The sequence below is a fragment of the Apteryx mantelli genome, chromosome 27 (assembly GCF_036417845.1).
Source record: "Apteryx mantelli isolate bAptMan1 chromosome 27, bAptMan1.hap1, whole genome shotgun sequence".
Taxonomy (NCBI): domain Eukaryota; kingdom Metazoa; phylum Chordata; class Aves; order Apterygiformes; family Apterygidae; genus Apteryx; species Apteryx mantelli.
In genome coordinates, this window is record NC_090004.1 from 4844966 (window position 1) to 4857706 (window position 12741).

General features: G+C 49.8%; 2 protein-coding genes across 6 annotated transcripts; both read left to right on the plus strand.

The window, feature by feature from the left end:
- The first annotated feature begins 667 nt into the window (after nucleotides 1-667).
- Nucleotides 668-5685, plus strand: STMN1 (stathmin 1). Its single transcript, XM_067311565.1, has 5 exons — nucleotides 668-758; nucleotides 2805-2874; nucleotides 3617-3789; nucleotides 4579-4770; nucleotides 5199-5685. Exons 2-5 carry the CDS (start codon nucleotides 2862-2864, stop codon nucleotides 5265-5267), a joined length of 447 nt encoding a protein of 148 aa, XP_067167666.1. The 5' UTR covers nucleotides 668-758; nucleotides 2805-2861; the 3' UTR covers nucleotides 5268-5685.
- Nucleotides 5686-8402: 2717 nt separating this feature from the next.
- PAQR7 (progestin and adipoQ receptor family member 7) lies at nucleotides 8403-12630 on the plus strand. 5 transcript variants are annotated; one of them, XM_067311554.1, is made up of 3 exons: nucleotides 8403-8460; nucleotides 9335-9483; nucleotides 10979-12630. In XM_067311554.1, the coding sequence occupies exon 3, from the start codon at nucleotides 11018-11020 to the stop codon at nucleotides 12056-12058; it is 1041 nt and encodes a 346-aa protein (XP_067167655.1). In that variant the 5' UTR covers nucleotides 8403-8460; nucleotides 9335-9483; nucleotides 10979-11017; the 3' UTR covers nucleotides 12059-12630. The 5 variants fall into 5 exon arrangements, with proteins under 5 accessions (XP_067167655.1, XP_067167657.1, XP_067167654.1 ...); XM_067311556.1 differs by having other exon boundaries at nucleotides 8407-8460; nucleotides 9374-9483; XM_067311553.1 differs by having other exon boundaries at nucleotides 8431-8460; nucleotides 9310-9483.
- The last annotated feature ends 111 nt before the right edge of the window (nucleotides 12631-12741 follow it).

Here is a 12741-nt window from a genome sequence, read left to right on the forward strand (position 1 = left end):
GGCCAGTCCTGAGGTGACCAAGGGCCGTGAGGTGACCGAGGGCCCTGAGGTAACTGGCCAACCCTGAGGTGACCATGGCCATGAGGTGACTGGCCAGCTCAGAGGTGACGAAGGGCCTTGAGGTGACCATGGCCTTGAGGTGACTGGCCAGCCCTGAGGTGACCATGGCCATGAGGTGACTGGCCAGCCCTGAGGTGACCAAGGGCCTTGAGGTGACCAAGGGCTGTGAGGTAACCAAGGGCCCCGAGGTGACCAGCCCAACAGCGGCTCCGCTCTCACCACACGCCCCTGAGGGGGAGGGCGAGCCCCAAAGCACGAGGCCGCGCTGGAGGCCGCGCCGCCTCAGGCACCGCCACCGGCACCGGGGCGGCAGACAAAGGGAGTCCTGCCGCCCTGCGGGCGCGGGCGGGGAGCGCGGCGCGGGGGCGCGCGGCCGCCGGGGCCGCTCGCAGGGGCGAGGCGCGGCGCGGCGAGGCCCCGCGCCCGCCGCCCCCGCGCCGCCGGGCCGAGGGGGTCGCAGCCCCGCGCCGCCGCCGCCCGCCCCCCCCGGACTACAGCTCCCGCCATGCACCCGGCGGCGGGGGGAGGGGAGCGAGCCCCCCGCCTCGCCCTCCCCGCCGGCCCCCCGGCGGGCGGCACGTGCCGCCGCGCTCGGCCAATGGGGGCGGGGCGGGGCGGGTCACGTGCCTTTGTTTGGCGCTTTTGTGCGCGGCGGGGCGGTTGGGAGCGGAGTGTGGCTGGCGGTGCGGACGGAGCAGGTGGGTGTGCGCGGCGCTGGCAGCGACGGGCGCGGCGCTGGCGGCCCCCGGGTTGCTCTCCCCGGTGGCCGCCTCGATGGAGGTGGGGGAGCGGCAGCCATCGGGGGCTGTCGCGGCGGGGACCCTCGGGCATCGAGGAGGGGGAAGAAGGGGCGATGATCTGAGGAGAGGCTCGGTGCTCGTCAGGGCGCGTGTCGGAGGGGCCGGCGGCGATGGGGAGGCTCTGGTGCGGGGAGAGGAGGGGTGGGTCGGGGTGTCGGTTCCGAAGCGCGGCCGTTCCTATTCAGAGAGGGGTCGGACGATGGGTGTCAGCGCGAGGGGAGGGGCGGCTGGGCAGGTCAGCCGCCGAGGGGATCTGGAGCCGCTTTGTACGCGAAGGGGAGGGGGCTCCGCTCCGGTGCCTTTTGTCCCTTCTCCCCTGCTTGGGGGGGGGGGGGCTGTCGCGTGCACCCCCTCCACCTTTCCCTTCCGAGGGTGGGAGGAGAGTGAGTTGCGGTGACAAAGAAGAGCAGGGGCTGCGGGAGACAATGGGCGGAGAGCTTCCCCTCCCTCCCTCTCCGCCAAGGGGGCTTCTATTGTCCTGATAGCGGTGGGGCGAGGGCCCTCAGCTCGGCTTCTCCGAGGGGAGACGCCCTAATCGCGGCGGAGGAGAAAGAGGCGGCGGCGCTCCCCCCTCCCCTCCCTGACAGGACCCCGCCATTGTTAGTGGGGAAGGGGCGGCGCCGAGGCAGCCGCGCCCCGCTGCCATCGAGCCCGGGTGCCCGCGGCGGTGGCGGATCCCGCTCCGCGGCCGCGGGGCAGGGCGAGCCCTCCGCGGGGACGAGAGGAGCCGAGCGCCGCGGGGCTGCGGGGAGGCGGAGGGGAGCGGCCGGGGGGCGCCCAGGTGCCCGGATGTTACCGTTAGCCCCGCCCCTCCTCCGAGCCCCCTGCGCGCGCTCTCCGGCGGTTTGAATTCGGTGCGGTTGGAGAGGCGCGGGCCGGAGGGGCGGGGCCTCGCGCCAGCCGCGCGACGTCCTCGGCGCCCATTGGCTGGGAGCGGGCGGCGCCCCTGGCAGCCCCGCCGGGGCCGGTGGGTGCCCGGTCCCAGCGCCGCCCGCCCGCTGCGGTGGCCGGTCCGGCGAGCGCCCGTGCTTCTGCCGCGCGGAGCCTCTAGGAGCGGGGTCCGCCCCTGCTGTGCCGCCCTTTGCTAACGGCACCAGCCGCGCGGCTCCAGGGTCCGTCATCCTGCGGGATTTATCTAGGCGCTGGGTGCGTGAATGACGCCTCAGCTTTTGCCTCGCTCCTGCTTGCTGCCTGGTGGGTGGGGCTGGATTTTTGACTCTCATCTACTGTGTGGTCTTTTTGCCCCTGTCTCAACTTTAACATCCCTTTTCAAAAAAACCAAACAGCTTTTCCCAGCATTTTTTTTAGAATGCTTTGTGTTAGACTCAATAATAACAGCCCTTTTTAACAAGTGATGCTGGCCCAGGCAAAAATGCTTGTGCTTCTTCTGTTGTGATATGACTCCACCTTTGAGTAGCTTGGGACACAGGATGCATTTGGCTCTAGTTGTGCAGATAAAGCTCCCATTTAAATGAGCTTAAGATGCATGTCTAAGGTCATGCGGAATCATCTGGAGTCTTGTCTCTACTGTCTTGCAATAGTTCTCTGAAATAAAATACAGTGCCCATCTACTTTGTTGGACTAAATTGTCCCTTAGTGATATATTCAGTGTACTCCATAACATTGTACACTGAAGTAATAGTAAAATTAGTGTTACTGTATGCATTGTATATTTTAATTGCAGGAAAATGGGGACTGAAACTATCCAGATATACAGTAGTTGATTCAGACATACAAATTCTCCGAAACTGGTAATTGGGAACATCTATTCTGTTCCAGTAGTGTGTATCAATCTTGTTCCTGGGGTTGTTTGGAAGTAGAGAATGCAGTGACTTATCTGATTCTTTTGTTTCTAGTAATGCTTAGCTGTTTTATTGGGAGTTAAGAGAGGAGAGAAACTTATGTACTGACTAATCAAAGACATGACGTGTGTTTATTATCTAGGAGTCCAATTGATTGACGTTCTCCCAAAGTTCACTTCTTGAGTCTGTTTTCTTGGACATGGCTACTTCTGGTATGTAATATTTAGCACTGAATGCTCTTGGGGTTGTTTCACTAAACTTAAAATTGCTTTGGAGGAAAACAATATAGCAAAATAAACTGTGGTCACCATGCTTTTCTCCCATCTCTAGGCGGCTTTGGAGAAGCTGTTGAACTGAGTGCTTGTGAAAACATACCAAAAGCCATTTCTAACTAGGCTAGCTACATCTGTTAGCAGGCAGGCTGCAGTTCATCTGTGTGCCATCTGCTCAGTTAGCAAAACTGACTATCATGTAGACATCTTGGTGATCAAAACTGATGTGCTAGTACAGCTGAACTCGAACAGGGCTGACATGCCTATTCATAGGTGTGTGAAGCACAGAACACTGGCTTAAATATTTTGCTGAGAGCTGATTTCAGTTCTTAGCTCTGCCAGGTCAGACTGCAGGCAAATACCTTGAATCTCTTGCTCAGATTTCTCACTGAAGAAAGAATGCTTTTCACTTGAAGTACTGATGAATTTGCTTTTCATGACTTCAGTATTAGAGGCTAAATTGACATGTCCAGCACTTGGATAATCTAATATTCAAGAATTAGAAACAAAACTACCTGCTTTATTTTTGAGTGGTGGTGCTGCTGCATAAAACAAAATTCAGATATGCTCAGATCTTGACTGTCTCCTGGAATGAACTTCTTGTGGCACTGAATTTCTGAAGGCTCTTTTTCAAGTTACATAAATCAGTTCCTGGCTTAAAATACAGATTTTGTGTTTGTAGATATTCAAGTGAAGGAACTGGAAAAGCGTGCCTCCGGGCAGGCATTTGAGCTGATACTCAGTCCCCGCTCAAAAGAAGCAGTTCCAGAATTTCCTCTTTCTCCCCCAAAGAAGAAGGATCTCTCATTGGAAGAAATCCAGAAGAAGTTGGAAGCAGCAGAAGAGAGACGTAAGGTAAATTCAAAACAACAACAGGTTAAGGGAGCTCTGCTCAACTGGTCTTGTGGGGGTTGTCTTAAATCTTGCTTTTTTGCTTGAGACAAATGATTAGCAGTCTGTATTGCTGTAAACAGAATATTAATTAAATTTTGGTAGAATCTCTTAGGCTCTTAGGAAGCTTTGTGAAGATCTGGAAGGCCTTAGCTTTGTTCCAAAAATGATCTTGAATGGCCACTTGCAAAACTGGGAGGAAGTGTTTAGTTGAGAGAGGTGATGCTATTTCAGGAAGAAATTATTTTTGTCTTCTGTCTATAACCTCATAAAAGTTTCAAGTTCTCCTAGAAAACTTAGTGGTGAATCTCTAATTAGGTTTGCCAATATAGAGTCTTACTTGATACAAGATCTTGCTGTTGAAATGTGGCTTAAAGACCTTGGCTGTGCAGAGGCTTACTAATCTCCTGTGTATCCAGGATCACAGTAATTCATTACTCTGAGAAGTAAGAATCTTCTCAAAAAGATGTATCAGTGTTAACAAAAATCCATATGCTCTTTCTTCCAGGAAAAAATCCAATTAACAAGACTTAAAACTAATGGCGGAAACTTACTTTCCTGTGTATTTTGTAGTAGTGAAATATGGGTTATGGGTATGGGGGGAAGCACTGGGGAGCTTTGTCCTGAATCATGATGTTATCCCATTCTCCATTAGAGTAGCAGAAAATCCTCTTGAAAGAGTTGCAAACAACCTGACTGTAGTTGTCTGTGTAGTTTGTCTGTGTTTAAAACATGCATGATTTATCTTGTTAGTCTCATGAAGCAGAAGTCTTGAAGCAGCTAGCTGAGAAACGGGAGCATGAAAAAGAAGTGCTTCAGAAAGCAATTGAAGAAAATAACAACTTCAGCAAAATGGCAGAAGAGAAGCTGACCCACAAAATGGAAGCTAACAAAGAAAACCGAGAGGCACAAATGGCTGCTAAACTGGAACGCTTGAGGGAGAAAGTAGGTGTAGAGTTCCAAGTTTCCATCTGGGAGAGAATTTATCTCTCTTTACTTTGCAAACCAGCTGTGCATGTGTGTATGTCCATATTTTTAAGCTGAGTAAATGGTCAAGTGTGGGAATCTGCATGAACAGATGGATGTCCTTGGGTGTTCTGTGTTGGTCTAAAGATTATTAAATCTACAAAAACCTTTGCAGAATTTCTCCTCTTGGGGGAGGAGATGGATGGAGTTAGCTTCTTGCATACTGTTTAAAAAGCTTCATTTTGTAACCCCCTTTTGTAACCTGTCATAGTTCATTCTGTTGGTGGGAGGGGTGGGAAGTAAACTTGGGTCAGAAGGTTAAGGAGTCACATGCTCTTCTGCAGACCCTGAGTTCTGCCTTTCTCTGGGTTTGGGCGACTAACTGCTTCAATGCTGTTATCTTTCAGGACAAGCATATTGAAGAGGTTCGAAAGAACAAAGAAGGCAAAGACCCTGGTGAGGCCGAAACCGACTGACTTCGTTCTGGAAACTGACTCTCCCCCTCCTCTAAATATCCAAAGACTGTACTGGCCAGTGGTTTTCCTTTTTTTTGGTTTTGTTTTTTAAGTTTCTAGAAACTGATGTAGAACTGTAAAGTTAGATCCAAACTGTACACTTTCTTTGGGGGCTAGAGGGGAGACCTTACCTGTTTCACTTTTCTAAAGTGTTGTCTTTCCAGTGTAGCTATCTTCTTGTTGCATCCTTTTCTACTCCAGAGCGCTTGCTACTGGGTTGATGGCTAGTACTGTATCAGCTCTGTAAGACTTTGTGAAAGGAATATGTAGTATACTGTTCCATGCTGAATATCTGTAACACTTCAAAATCTGACTCTGTCCCAGTCTTCTAAAATACTACTGTAACCGAGTGACTAAATAAAGCTGCACAGTGCTGTTATCATGAGAATTATTTCTGAAAGTGACATAAGGCAATCTTTTAGGTGAGGTCTAAAAGAGGTGTCCTTAATCAACACTGGATACAAGTCTGTAGCAGCACTTTTCCTAAACATCCATGGGTATGCTGCATGACTGCCTTTTCCCTAGAGCACTTCCATTGTCTTAATTTTACAATAAGAGCTTTGTTTTGACACCTCAGCAGTTGTCAGCTGTTGTGTTTTTTTGTTAAAATGGTTTGAACCACCTCCCTTTGGATGCTGACACTTCAACAAGCAAGTCCTTGTTACCACATGATTAGTCTCTCTTGTTTTGTTTTTTTTATGTAAGGATTTCTAGAAGGTTAATTCTGCTGTTGAATTGTGACTTCTGTACTGCTTCATGTAATGTCACAAAGCTTAAAAGTTCAGAAACCTCTTCTGTTTGGGATCATGTGCCTGCCTGAACAGGAAATGCTGCTGTAGATAAGATATCTTTTTAATTTGGTGTCTGCTGCAGGTATGTTGTATTAGTAAATTGTGCCACAGGGTGAATCTGAAGATCAGCTTTTCCCCATGAACAGATGCATATCATCTTCACTTCTGGGATGTGACAAATGGGTACAACTGCACTTGTGCTGTGAGTAAAGATGATTTTAGGTGGTAGAGTTACTGTATTGCATAGGTACCTTGTGGTTTAAAAGCAAAATGCTTTCTCTAGGACTAATCCAGGCAGCGAGTGTCATGCGCGTTCACAAGTCTTCACACTACTCTGCAGTGAAGACAAGGTTGCATCTGGCATGGGTAAATAGCCACCTGCCTACAGCTGCTTCAGTATAAACATCTCTGTTCTGAAGGTGCTCTGCTCTAAAGATTGCCTTCTGCCAGAGCAGGGAAGCTGTGGAGGCACTTGGATTTGACAAATTCTGCTAGTGTCAAGACCAGTGCCAGTTCTGAAATTCAGGTTTCAAATACTTAAAGTGAAGCACTCAGTCATGTTTTCCCTGGCTTGTCCTTAATCCTTAGGCCTGCTGCAATGTCTTTTCAAGTTTGTCTCACATCTGTAGCCTCTGGCACTGGACAGGTAATGGGTTTGGATAATCTGTGGCTGGAAGACCTAGTAGGGTCTGGGCTTTTCTTTGATGGGTTTTGTTTTTTACGGGGCTAATTGAGGAGTGGACCATTTCCTCGGTGTTCTGAGGCTTGCCAAAGGGACCTCCCTTCAGAAGGCTTTATGTATCACACTTACTGCATCAGACTTGTACTTAACCAGCCAAAAAACTGTAGGATGCTGTTTGAACAATAGAAGAAGGTTGAGGCTACAGTGAGTAATATCAAGCTCAGTATATTTGGGTACCTGGAAACCTTCATCTGAGGAATTTTCAGAAGCATTGTAATACTTCATAATTTAAGGTAAGACAGACTGTGTTTCTACCTGTTGGAAAGCAGCCAACCCTTTACAGGGTGAAGTACTGCAGGTTTTTTAATGGCACTTACTGGCCTTGCATAAATCGAGAGCAGAATCTACCCAGGGGAGATGAACAGGACAAATACGAGCTAAACTTTGAGACAGACTTGAATCCATTATGTAAAAATGCATAGGAAAGATGTTGAGTGTATCTAATACTATAAAACAGTCATTGCTGCATCAGTTCCCATATATAATTTTACATACAATTAGCAGTCAACCCCCCTGACCTACTGATCTGCTGCCTAAGAGGAGTCCAAATGTTCCAAATACTCCCCCCCCAAGGCAGTGAGGGGGGGAGGAGGACAGCACTGCCAGAACCCAAACAGCATTAAGAGTAGGAAAAGGTGCCAAATAAATGGGAGTTTCTTACTTGCCAAAGTTGTCAGATGTGAGCTAGAGGCCTTTTGTTGTCCAGTCTTAGTTACGCTTTATGTGGCTTCTTGTGTTAAATGGAGCTTAATGCACAGTCTAGCTCCTCTATGAGAGTGACTGGGGGGAGGGAAGGTTTGAGGAGAGAATGAAATTTGGGGATGCAAATAGGGAGAGGATGTTAACAATTTGGGAAAGGACCAAGAGGAAAAAAATGTGGTACAGAGGAGATATAGACCAGCCTGACTTTCATCTCCTGTCCTCTTATGTTGAGATATCATTAAGAAAAAAGCTCAAAGCGCAGTTCTGGGGCAAGCAGGGTTCTGGCCAGTTGCAGAATTGTGCAATCCATTGGCTCCTGAAAGGTTTGCAGCCCAGTTAATGGGAAAATATGCATCCTTGTCACTGCTGCTTCCTGCAACAAAGGATTATCTTGAGGACACAAGAAGAATCTGGTGTCTGGATGGTTTTTTTGGAGCTACAGCTGGTAAGCTGAGATAGAAGGCAGCAGTGTAAAGATAAACAAGCCTTTAGCTTGCAGTAAGGATGATATGTAAGCTAGCTGACAGTGGGCTTCTGAAATTGCTGCTTAAATTTCTTAATTTCTTCTTACGTTCGCATGGGGAAGTCGCGTGGTTTGGCTCGGGGCTGCAGCGGGGGCTGGGGGAAGTCGCGTGGTTTGGCTCGGGGCTGCGGCGGGGGCTGGAGGGGGGGACGGCAGGCTGCAGCCGCCCGCCCGCCCGCGGGGAGCGTTTGCGCGGGGCTCCCGCCGCGGTGGGGCCCGACCTTCCGCGGGGGCTGGGCCGGGCGCGGGGCCCCCCCGGTGCCGAGGGCGGGCCCGGCGGATGGGGGCGGCCCCTGCGCGGGTGCGGCGCGGCCCCGCCGCGGCTCCGCGTCTTCCGGGGCTGCGGGGAGCGGAGCCGCCGCCGGGAGCGCAGCCGGCTGCCAGCGGGCTCGGCAGGTGCCTTCGCGGGGAGCCGGGTGGTGGTGGCAGCTGGGGCGGCTTCCCGGGGCAATAGCTGCCCCCCGGCCCTGCCCCGGGGGAGCCGGGGGCTGGGGGAGAGCTCCGGGGTCCTGGCGGGGAGCACCGCGGGGGCAGCGGGACCTGCTGGGGACCCCGGGAGCGGAGGGCAGGGTGCCCGGGGTCATCCCTGCTGTCCCTAACCTCCAGCTGTGGAGGACTTTGACCCAGCACACCCCTGAATCCTGAAATAACCCTGACATCCCCGGAAAGCAAAGTCACAGGAGGAGGGATCGATCCCTGGCTGCTCCGTAAAAGATTTTCCTAAGTCTGATAAAATTGCTGCGATGGGAGGAAGGAGAGGCTGGCCAGGCCTGGAGCCCCGCTGCGGTGTACAAGCTCGGCTCGCAGATACCCTGCGTTTGGTGAGCCTGTGCCAAATTTAGAAAAAGCTGAACATAATGTAAAAAGAAAAAACAATGTATTTGTGCTTCAGAAGGATAATTACAGCAGTGTGCATGGGAGCAAATACACATGTAAACAGCTGGAGACTGAGTCGGTATCTCTCATTAAGGAAAATTCAGCAGGATGGGTGGATGCTACTTGAGAAAGGAAATACTCTGTAGGAAATAACAGGCGTTTGAGGCAACATTATTGACATCTTATAGGTATGCGAATGTTGTTATTCAGAATACAAGTGAGATTAAGGATTCCCAACATGGCGCAGGATGTTCGTAACTAAGCTTTGCAAGAGCCTTGCAGATTAAGTCCTGTTCAAACAAGTTTTGGGACTAACTTATGTAAACACTGATCTGTATCCTGTCTCATGTTTGGCTGCTTTGAATACAGATTTTCCCCATTGGTTTTGTCACAGCATCTCCCTGAACAGACCCTGGGGGCATCTTTTCCGTAGGAATTTGGCTTCTTGCTTCCACCCGTTCTGACGCGGTCTGCACCCGAGCCTCCTCCCTGCATACTGCGGCTTTCCTTGTACGCAGCCCTGGCGCAGTAACGGGCGCGAAGGTAAGTGCTCCATGCAGCAGAAGGGTTTCTTTTCTTCCAAAATGCCCACTAAAGGTTTTGATCCAAACAGGCTTAACTCAGGAGGAATTTCTGCTCTTGCCTGCGTCTTCCCCAGCAGGAGTCAGGGTTGTTTCAGTTCAGTGGAGTACTTGCAAGTCCGGAAGAGGTTTATGAAGTTAATTTTTCACTGGCAGCCTGCGTGCATTTTAGCATTACGATAGGGCCTAGTAGGCTGAGCAAGGATTTGGATCATTCTCTGTGAGGTGATGCCCCCAGTCAGGCCCATTGCACTGGTTTTGATGTGGGATCTCTTTAAATAGGTTGGGTGGGTAGATGAGGCAGGAAAAGAGGGCTCGAGGGAATCTGAGCAGCAAGCAACCTATTTTTACCTGCATGTGTGCTCCTCAGCTTCAGACAGGCATGGGCTATGGATCTATCTACCCCATTTTGTTGAGGAAATCATGGAGTTTCTTTTCTTTTTTTTTTCCCCCCAAACAGTCCCATCCCCTCCTACTATATTTTCAAACTTTGAAGAGCTTTTCCTATCTGAGCTGTCCTGAAATGACTGAACTTGCCAAGAATTAAGACTCTAAACAGCATTAGAACTGGAGGGAGTCTGGCTGTTGTCTTTGAAACTTGTTTGAGCAAATCTGGTTAGCCTAGATAGGAAAAGAGCGGAAAAAAGACCTAGTCTCAGGCATGTTCTTTTCAATGGCTTTCTGAGGCCGCTTTACAAAGGCGGAAAAAGCCAGCAAGGTTTGTTTTGTCTCTGTAAGGACAGCGGCTTCAAAAATGTAAACATGGAAAAAATTGCTTTCAAAGATTATGCTGCTCCTGAACCTCAGTGATGCAACAGGATAGTCACTCAAGCTTAAATGTTTTTGTACAAAACCACATGGAAAATTAGGAGTTGAAAAAAGACAGTAAAAACTCAAAACACAGAAGTTATTTACATGTTCTGTTACTGATGTTAGTTATTTACATTCTAAAATGCAGCCCCTTTTAAGGCAGAACAGGTCACCTATTTAACCTTGCGGGGAGGTTACACATTAAGAGTGCATGTAAAGATGGACACTGCAATCAATCTACAAGGGCAAACTTGGGCTGCTTCTTGAGCTGGAAGTTCGTTCAGGGTGTGCTGTGGGTCCTGAACCTCCCAAACCGCTAGGAAAGTGTGAGCTGAGACCAACTAGGGATTGCTATAGCCTGTGAAGTGTTGTAGCAGTTAACCCCCTACTTGTGTCCTCTACCTTATACTCTTCCAGACTGTCACTTGTGCGGTATGGGTTACTCTAGCATGGGTTCTTAAATCTCACTTCAACCCCCTTAATGTTACTATCTTTGCTGATTTGTTTATTTCAGGTATTATAATGAGGCCATTCTCTTCTCATATGTGACTTTACATGTCTTAAAAAGCCAGTAACATTCAGCCTCTCCTTGATTTTGGTAAAGTCCCTGTTAAACACCACAGCAAAACTTTCTTTTTGTCCCAAAGGGTGTTCTGCTTGGCAGTGAATCGGAGTTTGGCTGCATCATGGCAACTGTTGTCACTGAAAAGCTTAGCCGCCTTTTCATTAACGTGCGCCAGGTCCCTCAGCTGCTGGCCCCGCTGTCCCCCCCTACCGTGAGCAGTTCAGAGGTGCCGAAGGTCTTCTGGAAGCCCTACATCCATGCCGGCTACCGGCCAGTTCACCAGACCTGGCGCTATTACTTCTCGACGCTCTTTCAGCAGCACAATGAGGCCATCAACATCTGGACCCATCTGGTGGCAGCACTGATTCTGCTGCTGCGGTTCCAGCAGCTTTCGCAGCGGGTGGATTTTGGGCAGGACCCTCATGCCCAGCCCCTCCTCATCATCATTGTGGCATCCATCACGTACCTGACGTTCAGCAGCCTCGCTCATCTTCTGCAGGCCAAATCGGAGTTCTGGCACTACAGCTTCTTCTTCATGGACTACGTGGGAGTAGCCATTTATCAGTATGGCAGCGCCCTGGTGCACTACTACTACGCCATTGAGCCAAGCTGGCATGAGAAGATTAAGGGGTTTTACATGCCAGCAGCTGTCCTGTTAGCATGGCTGTCCTGTGCGGGTTGCTGTTATGCCAAATATCAGTACCACCAGTCTGCTCACTTTCTGAGCAGGATCTGCCAGGAGATGCCCTCTGGTCTGGCTTACATGCTGGACATTAGCCCTGTGATTCACCGAATCTACACTGCCCAGTCCTCCGAGCACGCTGACCCAGCCCTATTGTATCACAAATGCCAGGTACTGTTTTTCCTCATTGGTGCCTTTTTTTTCTCACACCCTTACCCAGAGAAGTGGTTCCCTGGGAAATGTCATTTTTTTGGGCAAGGCCATCAGATTTTTCATGTGTTCCTGGTCCTCTGCACTCTGGCGCAGATTGAGGCAGTGGTGTTGGATTACGAGTCCAGGCGGCAAATCTATTCTAAACTTCAGGGTGACTTAGCTCATAACTTTTCTGCCCTGTGCCTTTTCACTGTCACCTGCTCCGTTCTCACAGCCACTTATATGGCCAGGAAGGTGAAGAGCAAGCTAAGTTTCAAAGAAGAGTAACAGCCCTGAAGGAGAAGCATGTGAGCTCACCTGCAGGCCTGAATGCTTGATCTAGAGGCAGCTGCGGCAATGCCATCAGATGAATCTGGCCACAGACTTCAAGGAGAAGAGCAGTGAAATGCTTTGCAAACTGCTACTAGTTAGTGCTCTCCACAGGGGTGAAGATATGAACTGCTGTTTAAGCTTTTTAAAATTCAGAACTAATTCCAACTTGTTCCTAAAATGGTGCACTGATTTAATTCAAATGTCTGAATAAACAGTTGGAACAAAATGTTCTTAATTAGCGATGCAACCCTCTGCCTTAACAGCTGTGGGCTGGGAAAGTTTCTTGGATGCTACCAGGTCTTGTAGCAAAAGGTAAGGAGATGTGATCTGATCTTAGACCTAGTTAGCTGTGGCAGAATCTAAGCCATTAAAACTAACGGACCAAGTAAGGCTTGTATAAATCATAAACAAGGGTGTCAAATTTACATAAAATCTGTTTAGGCTCATTTTATATGGCATAGGAAATTTTAGTTATCCGTACAGTGACATGGCCCGAGCCTTCACAAAGCGAGAGCGTGGGTATGTATGTGTGAGAAAGACATGAACCCTGTCCTTACAATTGAAATAAGCTGAGAGAGACAGAGCGTGGGGTGGTGGGCTTGGAGAAAGGATGGTAGAAGAAATAGGGCCAAGGAATG